Source organism: Ranitomeya imitator, chromosome 5, assembly GCF_032444005.1.
Source record: "Ranitomeya imitator isolate aRanImi1 chromosome 5, aRanImi1.pri, whole genome shotgun sequence".
In the NCBI taxonomy this organism is placed as follows: Eukaryota; Metazoa; Chordata; class Amphibia; order Anura; family Dendrobatidae; genus Ranitomeya; species Ranitomeya imitator.
In genome coordinates this window covers 713589977-713605794 of record NC_091286.1, presented here as the reverse complement: position 1 = coordinate 713605794, position 15818 = coordinate 713589977, and the positions used below count along the sequence as shown (strand labels likewise).

The following is a 15818-nucleotide window of genomic DNA, read 5'->3' as shown; positions in this document are numbered from 1 at the left end:
GCCCTTTCATCACCAACACATCCATAGGATCAGTGAGAAGCTGGAGCTTGTGGGGACCTGCACGACTCCTTTAAGGCCGCTCTCACAAGTTGTCATGATAATGTGAATATGCCATGTTTGAGTATCTGCCCAACTTTACAAGACACGCTGCGGGCTATTCCGACCCGCCTTCTTTCCCTTCCTACTGCCTGCACTGGTATAGGCACAAACCCCCTATGGCCGAGACCCTGAGTAACTGGAAACTCCAGTGTGGGCTCTGACCCTCCTCACTCCTTCCTTCCGTAGGAATTTCTTTGTCTCCAACCACCTGGGCTTGCTGTGTGTGGGGGAGATCTTAAAGAAGCCATATTGCGACGCCAGTGTATGATAGATACACATTTCGAATGTGCTTTGATAGAGCTTCGTTACAGGGCCTTTAGCTAAAATCTAGCACCAAGAGAACCAGAGAAATGGATTTCTCCTAAACAGAGTGGAATAGCTAGCCCGAGTTTAGACTCATTAGAAAGCTAATTTCAATATAAGATGAGTGATGTGTGTTCCGTTATTCTGCTAGGTTCAAGCACATTTAGGAGCATTATAAGTTTTCTTACCAAAGTGTGCACCCGGGCAGCTAAGGGGAGGGTGCAGGTAAACCAGCCCCTTTAGTGATGTCACAAGCCCAGAAGTATAAGTTAATGCACTCAGGCAAGCCTTCAGTTTTTACTGAGAAGCTCTTGAACCAGGACCCTCTGATGAATTGGGATGTCTGGCTCCTCCCACCAGTATGGTTAGCTAGGACGATCTAAGCAACATGCGAGTGTTTATCTTCTTTAATCCCTGGTTTTTTTTTTGCAGTTTCCTGACTGACCTGAGGGTAAGGGGGGCACCAGAGAGCTGCAAGTTCCGAAGCGGAACTGGAAAGCGGGATATACATCAATCCCTGCAGTTCGAGATAAATTGTAGCAGCAGTGGGATAACTAAAATAAGCCCCTACGGTAAATCGATAGGTCAGTAGCCTTGTTTGTGTTTTCATCACATTGTAGCAGTGGAGGGATAAAGAAGATAAGCCCCCTGCACATGTGATACCCGTGTGTCAGCTAAAGGTCACCCCCCTTTTCGTGACAAGTCGTGAATCCTCTGGTACCAGTGCCATCCTATGTAGAATCTACGTGCCCATCCCATCAGTAGGACACGCACTGGTGTCCAGGAAAATCCGCAGTTAGCGCTGAGCCAAGTACGGAAGCCAATTCATCATGGTCACCTGGTCTCCGTGAGATCAGCTCATCGCTGCTGAGAGTTGGAATCAGTAGGCACTGTCTGTGCATCGCAATAAAAAAAAAAAAAAAGTGGCCGGGGTTGGAGTTAGTGTTCTGGGAAGGGGCCAATAGCCACAAAGGGTGACATCCCATTAATAACAGCGCACAGCTGCTTAATGCTCTAGAAAATGCCAAGAACACAAAAAGCATCAAAAATCACCACAGTGTATACAGAGATCCTCCTGAGGACATTACACCGGGGGCCAGGCTGTGAGAAGCAGTAGCGTAGCTACCCGGGGGGCAGAGGGGACCCACCCGGAGCTACACTACTGTAACTGTATTTGCATGCACAGCGTGCCGATACAGTTACATTCTGCGGCAGAGCAGGGAGAGTCCATCTCTCGGCTCTGCCACCCAGCCGCTATGGGGCCCCTGAGAAGGCGGGGGGGGGGAGGGGAGGGGGGGCGATGACAGCAGTGGCCCCCCCGCTTGGCATCGTAGGATCAGCATCTAGCCGATGCAGCTGATGGCATTGATGAGGGAAGGAGCGGTACGCTCCTATCACCCCCCCTGTCAGCGTATGACATCACCGACACTGACGGGGAGAGATGACATCACTGCCCGGCGCCTGCGGTCCAGAGGTGAGCGGGAGAAGAGGAACCAGGAAGAAGGGAGGCGAGTATTTATTTACTGTTCTTCTTTATGGGGGCTGCCTTATACTGCAGAGTTTAACTGTGTGTGTGTGTGTGTGGGGTGCTGCCTTATAGTGCAGGGTCTGCCTGCCGCGGCGGGGGGTTGCTGCCTCATACTACAGAGTCTGCCTATAGGTGCTGCCTTATGCTATAGAGTCTGCCTATGGGGAGTGCATTGTACTATATAGAGTCATATGGGGGGTGCATTATACTATATTGAGGACTACCTGGTGCATTATACTACATGGAGGCTATCTAGGGGGCCATCATACAGTGTGGAGATTATAGTGAAGGGGCCATCATACAGTGTTGGAGCTATCAAACAGTTTGGGGGCTACTAAGGGGTCAGTATACTGTGTGGGTGGTACTATACAGTGAGGAGGCATTATAGGGGTATTAGAGAGCATCATTGTGAGGAAAATGTATATAATAAGTTTAGTTTCTCCTTTACTTCAGGGTTTAGCTTTTCTTTTCAATGGATGTAGAAGAGCTTTTATTGCTTCTTGCTGCATTCCTGACTTTCAGCTCCCAAACCCCTCATGCCCCTCCTAAAGGAATTTTTACAACCGCATAGATGCATGGACAGTTGTACCAGCTGAAACTGGTATAGAAGTTCTTTAAAAACATGAGGTCCTTTGTCCTAATATTGCAAGATATTGGGCCAACGATTTAGGCTAGGAAAATAAAAAGTACATATTGTTAACGTCCATCGGTGGATCTATCCGCCACGGTAAACGCGGGCTTCTAATTCCACCAGGTAAATAAGTACAGATTTCTCTGGAACTGTGTGTCCCTACTAGCCCGAATTTAGTATCTATAGAGAGCAAATCTTAATACAAGATGAATGCTGGGTGTGTTATGATTCTGACATGTTCTGGAGCAGAGATACAGGCATTAGACAAACTTGTGTGAAATTTACTAAGACTGAAGAGATAGGAGGGTCTGGGTAAACCAGCCCTGTTGGTGATGTCACGGGCTGCAGTTTATAAGTTTCTGCCAGGCCCCCAGCAGTTTAGTTTTGACCTGAGGAGCCTGACTGCCAGTCCTGATGCATTGGGACATATGGGAACTAGTCTGGTTGCATGCAATGCTCTGAACACATGTAAGTGTTGATTTCTCATGTAATCCCTGTTTTTTGGGGGGGGTTTATAATTATCTTGTACATATTTTCAATGGTCTCATATTGTAACATCTTTATATAACTGTTTATAAACACTGCCTTAAACCTTTGATGGAGTATAATATTTAATACTAGATTCGTTCTTCTGTTCTAAACCGTACCCTAAGTCTTCTGAAGGGAATTACACTACTGTTGCGGGTTAGCTTCGGACCCGTTTAATCGAAGCTGGTGGCAGCATACCTTTGTACTGGGTAGTTGGGTGGCATTGTAGCGACTGCGGCGTTGATAATTATTGTTCCTGCCTGTGTGGGAGTAGTTTATCGCGTCGCTGCAGCGTGCCCAATAGCCAGTACATAGCAGGCAGCCTGTCTGGCGACTAATTACCCAGGGTGCAGTACCTAATCTGACCTGAGAGTAAGGGGGCGCCAGAGAGCTGCAAGTGTTAAGTGGAACTGTAAGCGGGATATACATAAATCCCTGCAGTTCGTGGTATATAGAAAAGCAGTGGGATACCTAGAATAAGCCCCTGCTGTAAACTAAGAGGTCAATAGCCTTGTGTGTGGTTTTTCATCACATTGTTAGCAGTGGAGGGATAACTAAGATAAGCCCCCCTGCACATGTGATAGCCGTCTGTTGGCCCAAAGTCACCTCAATCCGTGACGTAGGGGTGACGGTCACGGTGGGAATTGTGACAGTCTTCATAAAGAGACTAGATGGTGGCACGATTCTAACGCATCGGGTATTCTAGAATATGTATGTATGTATGTATGTATGTATGTATATAGCAGCCACATAGTATATAGCACAGACCACGTAGTATATAGGAGCCATGTAGTATATAGCAGACAAATACTATGTGGCCTGTGCTATATAGTATGTGACTGCTATATACATATTGTAGAACTAGATGGTGGCCCGATTCTCACGCATCGGGTATTCTAGAATATGCATGTCCTCGTAGTATATTGCCCAGTCACATAGTATATTGCACAGCTACGGAGTATATTGCCCAGCCACGTAGTATATTGCCCAGTCACGTAGTATATTGCACAGCTACGGAGTATATTGCCCAGCCACGTAGTATATTGCCCAGTCACATAGTATATTGCACAGCTACGGAATATATTGCCCAGCCACGTAGTATATTGCCCAGTCACGTAGTATATTGCACAGCTACGGAGTATATTGCCCAGCCACGTAGTATATTGCCCAGTCACATAGTATATTGCCCAGCCACGTAGTATATTGCCCAGTCACGTAGTATATTGCCCAGCCACATAGTATATTGCCCAGCCACGTAGTATATTGCCCAGCCACGTAGTATATTGCCCAGCCACGTAGTATATTGCCCAGCCACATAGTATATTGCCCAGCCACGTAGTATATTGCCCAGTCACGTAGTATATTGCCCAGTCACGTAGTATATTGCACAGCTACGGAGTATACAGCACAGAGCCACGTAGTATATTGCCCAGTCACGTAGTATATTGCCCAGCCACGAAGTATATTGCACAGCTACGGAGTATATTGCCCAGCCACGTAGTATATTGCCCAGTCACGTAGTATATTGCCCAGCCACGTAGTATATTGCCCAGCCACGTAGTATATTGCCCAGCCACGTAGTATATTGCCCAGCCACGTAGTATATTGCCCAGCCACGTAGTATATTGCCCAGTCACGTAGTATATTGCCCAGCCACGAAGTATATTGCACAGCTACGGAGTATATTGCCCAGCCACGTAGTATATTGCACAGCCACGTAGTATATTGCCCAGTCACGTAGTATATTGCACAGCTACGGAGTATATTGCCCAGCCACGTAGTATATTGCCCAGCCACGTAGTATATTGCCCAGCCACATAGTATATTGCCCAGCCACGTAGTATATTGCCCAGTCACGTAGTATATTGCCCAGTCACGTAGTATATTGCACAGCTACGGAGTATACAGCACAGAGCCACGTAGTATATTGCCCAGCCACGTAGTATATTGCCCAGCCACGTAGTATATTGCCCAGCCACGTAGTATATTGCCCAGCCACGTAGTATATTGCCCAGCCACGTAGTATATTGCCCAGCCACATAGTATATTGCCCAGCCACGTAGTATATTGCCCAGTCACGTAGTATATTGCCCAGCCACGAAGTATATTGCACAGCTACGGAGTATATTGCCCAGCCACGTAGTATATTGCCCAGTCACGTAGTATATTGCCCAGCCACGTAGTATATTGCCCAGCCACGTAGTATATTGCCCAGTCACGTAGTATATTGCCCAGCCACGTAGTATATTGCCCAGTCACGTAGTATATTGCCCAGCCACGAAGTATATTGCACAGCTACGGAGTATATTGCCCAGCCACGTAGTATATTGCACAGCCACGTAGTATATTGCCCAGTCACGTAGTATATTGCACAGCTACGGAGTATACAGCACAGAGCCACGTAGTATAGAGACCTATAAAAAAAATAAGAATAAACATATACTCACCTATAGCCCGTTGAAGTCCTGCTATACTTACCATCTTTCCCGCTCCTCGCGATGCTCCCAGGATCGCTCCATTGCAAGCGGCAGTTTGCGTTCCCAGGGCTGGTGTGAGCAGGACCTGTGATGATGTCGCGGTCACATGACCGTGACGTCGCGGCAGGTCCTTGTCGCACACCAGCCCTGGGACGGGACCAGAAGCTGCCGCTTGCAATGGAGCGATCCTGGGAGCATCGCGAGGAGCGGGAAAGGTGGCGGATGGTGAGTATAGCAGGTTTTTTTAAAATTATTTTTAACATGACCTATTTTTACTATTGATGCCGCATAGGCAGCATCTATAGTAACTAGTTGGGGACACACAGGGTTAATAGCAGCGGTAACTGAGTGCGTTACACCGCGGCCGTTACCGCTGCCATTAACCCTGTGTGAGCGGTGAGTGGAGGGGATTACGGAGCGGGCGCCGGGCAGTGAGTGCAGGGGAGTAGGGGAGGGACTAATCGGACTGTGCCCGTCGCTGATTGGTCGCGGCAGCCATGACAGGCAGCTGCCGAGACCAATCAGCGAATGAATAACCGTGACAGAAGGACAGACAGACGGAAGTGACCCTTAGACAATTATATATATAGAGATTATCCTCAGTAACAGCCGCTCATCTGCTGAGCTTCTCCTGCACTATTAGGGCGGTTCCCTTCTTAGGGGCCACTCAGAAGCTTCGCCCCCGGAACCACAATCTCAGGTCGCCTCTGGTGAGGGGGCGGCAGTGGAGTCTGCCCGCACAATGGCGCCCAATGCTGCTCAGCGGCCTCTTACCTTCTCCCGGAGCCGCCACATAACAGCCGGGAGCGGAGGAGCCGTGCGGGGCCGGTGATCGCTGGGGAGGAGCTATTTATACGTCCAACGGACACAGCACCTGCCCGCGCCGCACGAGCTGAAGGACCTGTGGTGACGTCACCATCATGCGACCGGGAGGGGCGGAGCACAGCAGTATCACTAAGCTGAAGGACCTGTGGTGACGTCCAAACCATGTGACCAGGAGGGGCGGAGCACTGCATCATTTCTAAGCTGAAGGACCTTTAATGACGTCACCACCGTGTGACTAGAAGGGGCGGAGCACAGCAGTATCTCTAAGCTGAAGGACCTGTGGTGACGTCTTTACCATGTGACCAGGAGGGGCGGAGCGCAGGAGTATTTCTAAGCTGAAGGACCTTTAATGACGTCACCACCGTGTGACTAGGAGGGCGGAGCACAGCAGCATTTCTAAGCTGAAGGACCTGTCGTGATGTCATCACCGTGTGACTAGGAGGGGCGGAGCACAGCAGTATTTCTAATCCGAAGGACCTGTGGTGACGACACCACCATGTGACCAGGAGGGGCGGAGCACAGCAGGACAGGAGGGAGCGCTGACTTCCGCGCCTTTTTGTAGTCACTTCCGGTCAGAGTTTGCCTGTCGCAGGCACTCTGCAGTGTCAGCCCCGCCCCCTCCACGCTGCTCATTAACCCTATGAGCGCCGCCCAGGCTCTGCAGCTTCCTCAGGAGACCTTGCGCCGCAGATTGTTTGTATCTGAGAACAATGTGATGTTTTTAGTTCCACCTTATAAACTTGTGTGAAGCTCCTGTGGGCTTAGGGCGCTCAGTGCAGATCTACAGAAGGTCCCTGAGGGGTCTGGTGCCCACAATGGGGTCACTTGTTGGGGCTTTCCACGGACATCAGGGGCTCTGCAAATGTGACATGGCGACCGATAATTATTCCAGCCAATTTTGCATTCAGAAAGTGAAATGGCTCCTTCCCTTCCGAGCGCCGCCATGCGCCCAAACAGTAGATTTCCCCCACATATGGAGAATCAGCGGGAGCACCGCAGCAATGCATGGGAGTATGACAGCCAGGCACGAGAGCACAGCAATGCACGGGAGCACTGCAGCAAGGCACGAGAGCACGACAAGGCACGGGAGCACTGCAGCAACACACTGGAGCACCACAGTAATGCACAGGAGCACCACAGCAATGCCCGGGAGCATGATAACAAGGCACGGGAGCACCGCAGCAACACACGAGAGCACCACAGCAAGGCACGGGAGCACCACAGCAAGGCACGGGAGCACCACAGCAAGGCACGGGAGCACCACAGCAAGGCACGGGAGCACCACAGCAAGGCACGGGAGCACCACAGCAAGGCACGGGAGCACCACAGCAACACACGAGAGCACCACAGCAAGGCACGGGAGCACCGCAGCAACACACGAGAGCACCACAGCAAGGCACGGGAGCACCACAGCAAGGCACGGGAGCACCACAGCAAGGCACGGGAGCACCACAGCAAGGCACGGGAGCACTGCAGCAACACACGAGAGGACCACAGCAAGGCACAGGAGCACCGCAGCAACACACGAGAGCACCACAGCAAGGCACGGGAGCACCACAGCAAGGCACGGGAGCACCACAGCAAGGCACGGGAGCACCACAGCAAGGCACGGGAGCACCACAGCAAGGCACAGGAGCACCGCAGCAACACACGAGAGCACCACAGCAAGGCATGGGAGCACGACAACAAGGCACAGAAGCACCACAGCAAGGCACGGGAGCACCGCAGCAAGGAACGGGAGCACCACAGCAAGGCACGGGAGCACCACAGCAACGCATGGGACCACCCCAGCAACGCACAGGAGCACTGCAAAATCACAACAGCAGTCACCAGCATTTCTACAGCCAACTCTTAAGTTACCTACTCAATACAGTGACTCAATGATTAAAGACCCAGGACGGGTGTTAACGTCTACTTTAGCGCTAGTCCCTTTTTCGTATCATCACCTGTTTCGCTCCCTTGAATATTGATTTTGTAGAGGGACTTTAATAAAAAAAAAAGCTTTTTCCCCATGAACTCAGGAGTTTACGTTGTATTTTAATTCTTAAGTACCAGAGGCTACTTAGCCGTTCCACCAGCACCAGGGGCTCTTCAGCCCGGTCCACCACCGCACATCCAAACTCTTGCCACCTCCTGTCGCCTCTATCTCAAAAATATTGCCAGAATCCATTCCTTCCTCATCCCACAATCTACCAAAACTCTTGTGCATGCCCTCATCATCTCCCGCCTCGACTAATGCAACACCCTCCTCTGTGGCCTCCCCGCTAACTCTCCTGCACCACTCCAGTCTGTCCTCAACTCTGCTGCCCGACTAATCCACCTCTCTCCTCGCTGCTCCTCTGCTTCTCCCCTCTGCAAATCCCTCCACTGGCTCCCAATTCCCCAACGAATCCAGTTCAAACTACTAACACTGATCTACAAAACCATCCACAACCTGTCCCCTCCCTATATCTCTGAACTAATCTCCCAATATCTTCCCTCACGTAATCTTCGATCCTCCCAAGACCTCCTTCTCTCCCCCACACTTATTCGAACCTCACACAACCGCCTCCAAGATTTCTCCCCAATATCCCCCATCCTCTGGAATTCCACGCCTCAACACGTCCGACTATCCAACACCCTCGGATCCTTTAGATGGTACCTGAGATCCCATCTCTTCAGGAAAGCCTACAGCCTGCAATAACCATTCTGCCGCCTCACCAACCACCAGAGCTGTTGCATCCCGGACCTCCTGTCTCTTCCCCACTATCCCATAGAATGTAAGTCTGCAAGGACAGGGTCCTCTCCCCTCTGTACCAGTCTGTAATTGTAAATTCGTTTACTGTAAACGATATCTATAACTGTATGTAACCCCTTTTCATGTACAGCACCATGGAATTAATGGTGCCATAGAAATAATAATACCCAGCACCAGGGTCTCCTCGCCCCATTCCACCAGCACCAGAGGCTCTTCAGCCCGTTCCACCAGCACCAGGGGCTCTTCAGCCCGTTCCACCAGCACCAGGGGCTCTTCAGTCCGTTCCATCATCACCTCACCTACCCACGGTCGGCACACTAAACTTAAACTTTACCTTTATTATTTCCTATCTCTTTTTTATGTTTCTGCTGCCAAAGATGAGAAGGCCGTGCTTTTTTTTCAGGATTTTTTTTAGGAAAGCCATTTTGATCTACAGCCAACATTTGATCATGCTTTATTCCGCTGTTTGATTGGCCAGGTTCTCAGTGTTCACTGTAGGGGTTAAACAGTGTGACAGCTTTATAGATCACAATCCCTAACGAACAGAGCCACATAGTAACACAGCAGATCCCAATAAACAATTATAATGTCCCTGTGTATGCTATACGGACTATCAGCCCCTATCATTAACACAAATGTACAAAAGTCCACACAACAAAATGACTAAAAGGTCCGGATAATGTATAGAAAATTATAATTTATTAGTTAAAAATGACCAAAAATTAGGTCAAACAACAACGTGTAAGAGGAAAATATTCAAAAAGATTGATACATTGTGGAATGTTGTAAATGTCAGAACACACCGGGACATTGGAACTAAATGAGGCAGAAAAACTATAACCTCACATAAGGGCAAAAGCACAATTATAACCATATAGACCCCAAACAACAAAAAAGTTAATAACAATTACAGCCCTATTGTGCCTGCGCTCAGTACCGCAGTGAGTAACCACAGCACCATGTTTGGTATAAGGTAACCGCCTCACAATAATATCATAACCATAATTACCAGAATATAGGCGATACCAGGCATCAGTCTACCAATGACCGATCCGTCCGCTCCGACGCGCGTTTCGGACCTTCCTTCTTCCAAGGGGGCCTGCAATCCCATGTAATGTCCCACCTCATAAACCTACACCGCAGAATGCCGGCCAGAAAAGCGTGGCCGCCAACCGGAAGTCGCGGACCCAACCGGAAGTGACACACGCATCTCCTTGGCAACTGCGACGCCGGCATCGGCATCACGTGACGGCAGGTCCTGCAAGGACACCGCTCGCCACAGAGAGACGCCGAAAGCCGCCCAGGGGCGCAGAGACAGGGAGACAGGCGCGTACAGGTACGGGAGCACCACTTACCACAGCAGCGCAGAAATAGGTGTAATCACACAGTGCAACCCCTGTTAGACCCAAACTAAGTCGCCAGATGGAAAATGTATATGTATACAACAGATAAGGAATGGGGAACGGGGCAAAACACCAAACAAAAATACAAATATGTAACCAGAACAAAAAACAGACGACTGAGTCTCAGATAGCTCAATACATGTCAAGACAATAGGACACAGTTACATGAAATAGTATCCGTTTATTTTCATAGTGTCTTTAATTGGATTATCTCCATCACTTGTCCCTTAATTTCTTGACACCAGATCTTCAGTCGAAATAAAGGTACAAAGAAGACACTCGGGAACTACAATAAAAGTATATAAAAACAATTAAAATCAAAAATGCAGGGTAACAATTACAAAGACATTACATTTTGCAGATGATACAAAACTATGTAAAGCAGTTAATACAAGAGAAGATAGTATTCTGCTACAGATGGATCTGGATAAGTTGGAAACTTGGGCTGAAAGGTGGCAGATGAGGTTTAACAATGATAAATGTAAGGTTATACACATGGGAAGAGGGAATCAATATCACCATTACACACTGAACGGGAAACCACTGGGTAAATCTGACAGGGAGAAGGACTTGGGGATCCTAGTTAATGATAAACTTACCTGGAGCAGCCAGTGCCAGGCAGCAGCTGCCAAGGCAAACAGGATCATGGGGTGCATTAAAAGAGGTCTGGATACACATGATGAGAGCATTATACTGCCTCTGTACAAATCCCTAGTTAGACCGCACATGGAGTACTGTGTCCAGTTTTGGGCACCGGTGTTCAGGAAGGATATAATGGAACTAGAGAGAGTACAAAGGAGGGCAACAAAATTAATAAAGGGGATGGGAGAACTACAATACCCAGATAGATTAGCGAAATTAGGATTATTTAGTCTAGAAAAAAGACGACTGAGGGGCGATCTAATAACCATGTATAAGTATATAAGGGGACAATACAAATATCTCGCTGAGGATCTGTTTATACCAAGGAAGGTGACGGGCACAAGGGGGCATTCTTTGCGTCTGGAGGAGAGAAGGTTTTTCCACCAACATAGAAGAGGATTCTTTACTGTTAGGGCAGTGAGAATCTGGAATTGCTTGCCTGAGGAGGTGGTGATGGCGAACTCAGTCGAGGGGTTCAAGAGAGGCCTGGATGTCTTCCTGGAGCAGAACAATATTGTATCATACAATTATTAGGTTCTGTAGAAGGACGTAGATCTGGGTATTTATTATGATGGAATATAGGCTTAACTGGATGGACAAATGTCTTTTTTCGGCCTTACTAACTATGTTACTATGTAAAGACCACAGGGCCAGAAGCACAGATAATCCCTAAACAAGCAGATGGGTGATGCTCAGGGCATGGATGATCATAAAAATGGTGCGAAGCTCACATTTTCGTTGAGCCTAGATGGATGGACCGTATTCAAGGTCCAAATCCATCTGGACTCCAATTGGGCCAAACGTTTTGAAATCCCCCCACCGCGGATACCAGCATCTATTTTATCAATCCCGCGGAATCTAAGGAGGGCACAGTCACAGTTGTGGTGATCCTTAAAATGGCGGGGAAGTGTTTTTAACATGGATGTGTCAGATTCCGTAGCTGCTGCCGTAATGCCACGTACGTGCTCCCTAATCCGTATTTTGAATTGCCGTGTCGTCATGCCCACGGAGATTTTACCACACGGGCATACGGCATAATATATTACATTTTTGTCAATATACGTAATCCATTTTTTTATACTAAACTGACGTGATCCCTCAGCATTAATAAATGTATTGCACCGATCAATGCTGGAGCACGCAACACAACGGCCACAAGGGGCACAACCATACTTCCCCGCCATTTTATCCAAAAAAGTAGTTGTCTCACGTAATGACTATGGACCAAATGGTCACGTAAATTTCTGGATCGCCTAGCTGTGACGGATGCCCTCTCAGGGAGGAATCTGGAAATTACTGGATCCGCTTTCAGGATGTGCCAAGATCTCTCCAACCCCCTTCTCATATGAGGGAAATGATAATGGAATTTAGTGACAAAACGAACCACCTCGTCATTATTTTTATCCCTGCTCGTTTCATAGAGCAATGTATGCCGAGTAGAAAACCTTGCTCTATTATACGCCTTGTTTATCTTACGGTTACTATAACCACGCTGAATTAGTCGGTCCTTAAGATCTTCCACTTGTCTGAAGAAATCAGCATCCGTTGAGCACAACCTGCGAAGGCGCAAAAATTGTCCGGTGGGAATGGACTGAATCATGTGGCCAGGATGGGAGGAGGTAGCATGCAATAGCATGTTGGTGGCCGTTGGTTTTTGGAAGATATCTGTATCTCCCCATGTATATCCCGTTTAAGTGTGACATCAAGGAACTCCGTGGTGTCAATGTCATATTTAAAGGTAACATATATATTCAATGTATTATCATTAAGTGACACCATGAAGTCCCGGCGGTCCTTTTCAGACACCTGCCAGATCAGTAAAATGTCGTCGATGTACCGCATCCAAGAAAGGACGTGGCACATCGGCGACGACTGATCTGGCAGGGAGAGGTCCCTCTCCCACAGCCCCAGTAACAGGTTGGCATAAGCCGGGGCAAAAGATGCCCCCATAGCTGTTCCTTGGAGCTGTAGGAAAGACCCCTTAAAAACAAAAAAATTGTGCGTCAAGGTGAAGCCAAGCAACTGGATCACTAAGTCAATAATGTCCTTTGGCAGATTAGAGGTACCCAAATAAAATGTAACTGCCCTTAGACCGTCCTCGTGCCTGATGCTGGTATATAGGGACTCAATCATCATCATATCGTTACCAAGACATATACAGTCCACCTGTCTTAACAAATCACCAGTATCCTTTAAGAACGATGGCAAGCCCTCGACTAAAGGCTGTAATTTGGAATCAATCCATTTATTGATGTTTTCCAAGAAGCCCCCCCTCCCTGACACTATTGGACAACCAGAGGGCGTCTGCGCGTCCTTGTGGATTTTAGGTAACAGATAGAAGGTGGGGACAGTAGGCTCTGTCACCACCAATGCCGCTGCCAACTCCTTAGTAATTGTCCCCACTTCCCTCGCATTATTGATAATGGACAATAACTGTGCGGAATAGGCGGACAAGGGGTATTATGTAATTGGTGAAAGGCCTCCCTCTCATAGAGGGCCTTAGGCCATACCACAATTTTACCCCCCTTGTCCGCCGGTTTAAATTCTACATCAGGTAATTCCTGAAGGACGCACAGACGCTCCCTCTCCCTCTTGGACAGATTATCACAATGGATGTACCGTGGAATTTCTCTGAACTCCTTGGTTACAATCTGAACAAAGAGGTCCACATTCGGACAGGATGACAGGGGAGGGGACTTCTTGGATTTGGGGCGAATTGTTGATGGAACCTTACCTCCCTCGGGAGTATGGTGTTCAATAGCCAATTCCTCCAAAGTGCGTAGCGCTATTTGTTCTTCCTCTGTTGGGAACAATTCAACAATTTTACCATAAAAAAATATATTTTTTAAAAATTAAAGAACGCGCAAACAAATGCAGGTCCTTTACAGCCGTAAACACATCAAACGGCGCAGCTGGTGAAAAGGATAGACCCTTTTCTAAAAGGGCCAAATCAGTTTCCGTAAATCTATGTTTACTTAGATTGATTACCTTATTGTCGCGTCTCTGATAGTCAGGTGAATGGTATTCATGTCATGGATGAAAGTTGTGGTCCCTCTGCCTCCTCAAAGACACTCCTGACCTAGTGGTCATAGACGGACCAGACATCTCCGACCGATCACTAATTGACGAAACCGAGGATTGTGAAGGTGTACGTCTGATCTGCTGGCCTTGTGGAGCCACTTTTCTCCATAAATACACACGATTACTCTCATAATCACGTAAGTCTCTATAAAGTCTCAGTTTTATTGATCAGGCTGGGGTCCAGTGATGCCTTAGGCTAGTTTCAGACTTGCGTTCAGCTGGGCTGCGGATCAAAGCATTCTTCCTCCGTTAAGCTCCGCCCACTGCCGCACCTCTTCCTTCAGCTCCGCCTACATCTGCATGCGTCCTGTGTACCCTATCTTTAACATTGGTTACGCAGGCCATGCGGATGTATCCGCATGCACCGTTTTGAAGCTGCGCTGAACTGTGTCAAACGCAACATGTTGCATTTTGTTGGTCCATGCAGCATCAAAATGATGCATGGGGAGGCATCCGCATACATCCGCAAGGCCTGCATAACCAATGTTAAAGATAGGGTACGCAGGACGCATGCATGGGTGGAGCTGAAGGAAGAGGTGCTGCAGTGGGCGGGGCTTCATGGAGGGAAAAGGCTTTCATCCGCAGCCCTGCCGAACGCAAGTCTGAAGCTAGCCTTACAGAGAACTGCTGCGTACAGGATAATCCTGCTGTTTTTGCCCCTTTATTTGTATAAGTGTTTCTGTACCTTTTATATATGTCTGTTATTTTATTTTTATGTACATATTAAGCACTGGACCGTTTGTGTATTAACCCCTTTACCCCCTAGGGTGGTTTGCACGTTAATGACCGGGCCATTTTTTACAATTCTGACCACTGTCCCTTTATGAGGTTATAACTCTGGAACGCTTCAACGGATCCCGGTGATTCTGACATTGTTTTCTCGTGACATATTGTACTTCATGATAGTGGTAAAAATTCTTTGATATTACCTGCGTTTATTTGTGAAAAAAATGAAAATTTGGCGAAAATTTTGAAAATGTCGCAATTTTCCAACTTTGAATTTTTATGCAATTAAATCACAGAGATATGTCACTCAAAATACTTAATAAGTAACATTTCCCACATGTCTACTTTACATCAGCACAATTTTGGAACCAAAATTTTTTTTTGTTAGGGCGTTATAAGGGTTAAAAGTTGACCAGCAATTTCTCATTTTTACAACACCATTTTATTTTAGGGACCACATCTCATTTGAAGTCATTTTGAGGGGTCTATATGATAGAAAATACCCAAGTGTGACACCATTCTAAAAACTGCACCCCTCAAGGTGCTCAAAACCACATTCAAGAAGTTTATTAACCCTTCAGGTGTTTCACAGGAATTTTTGGAATGTTTAAATAAAAATGAACATTTAACTTTTTTTCACAAAAAATTTACTTCAGCTCCAATTTGTTTTATTTTACCAAGGGCAACAGGAGAAAATGGACCCCAAAAGTTGTTGTACAATTTGTCCTGAGTACGCTGATACCCCATATGTGGGGGTAAACCACTGTTTGGGCGCATGGGAGAGCTCGGAAGGGAAGGAGCGCCGTTTGACTTTTCAAGGCAAAATTGACAGGAATTG

The 15818-nt window shown here is 47.7% G+C and overlaps 1 protein-coding gene across 1 annotated transcript in view; it reads right to left on the bottom strand.

Moving 5' to 3' along the window:
• Positions 1-8399, bottom strand: part of LOC138638936 (oocyte zinc finger protein XlCOF22-like) — a 57342-nt gene extending 48943 nt beyond the window's left edge. The window contains exon 1 of the mRNA XM_069728694.1: positions 6341-8399. Within this exon, the coding sequence (XP_069584795.1) occupies positions 6341-6361 (21 nt within the window). The 5' untranslated portion in view covers positions 6362-8399. The remainder of the gene's footprint in view (positions 1-6340) is intronic.
• Positions 8400-15818: the final 7419 nt, after the last annotated feature.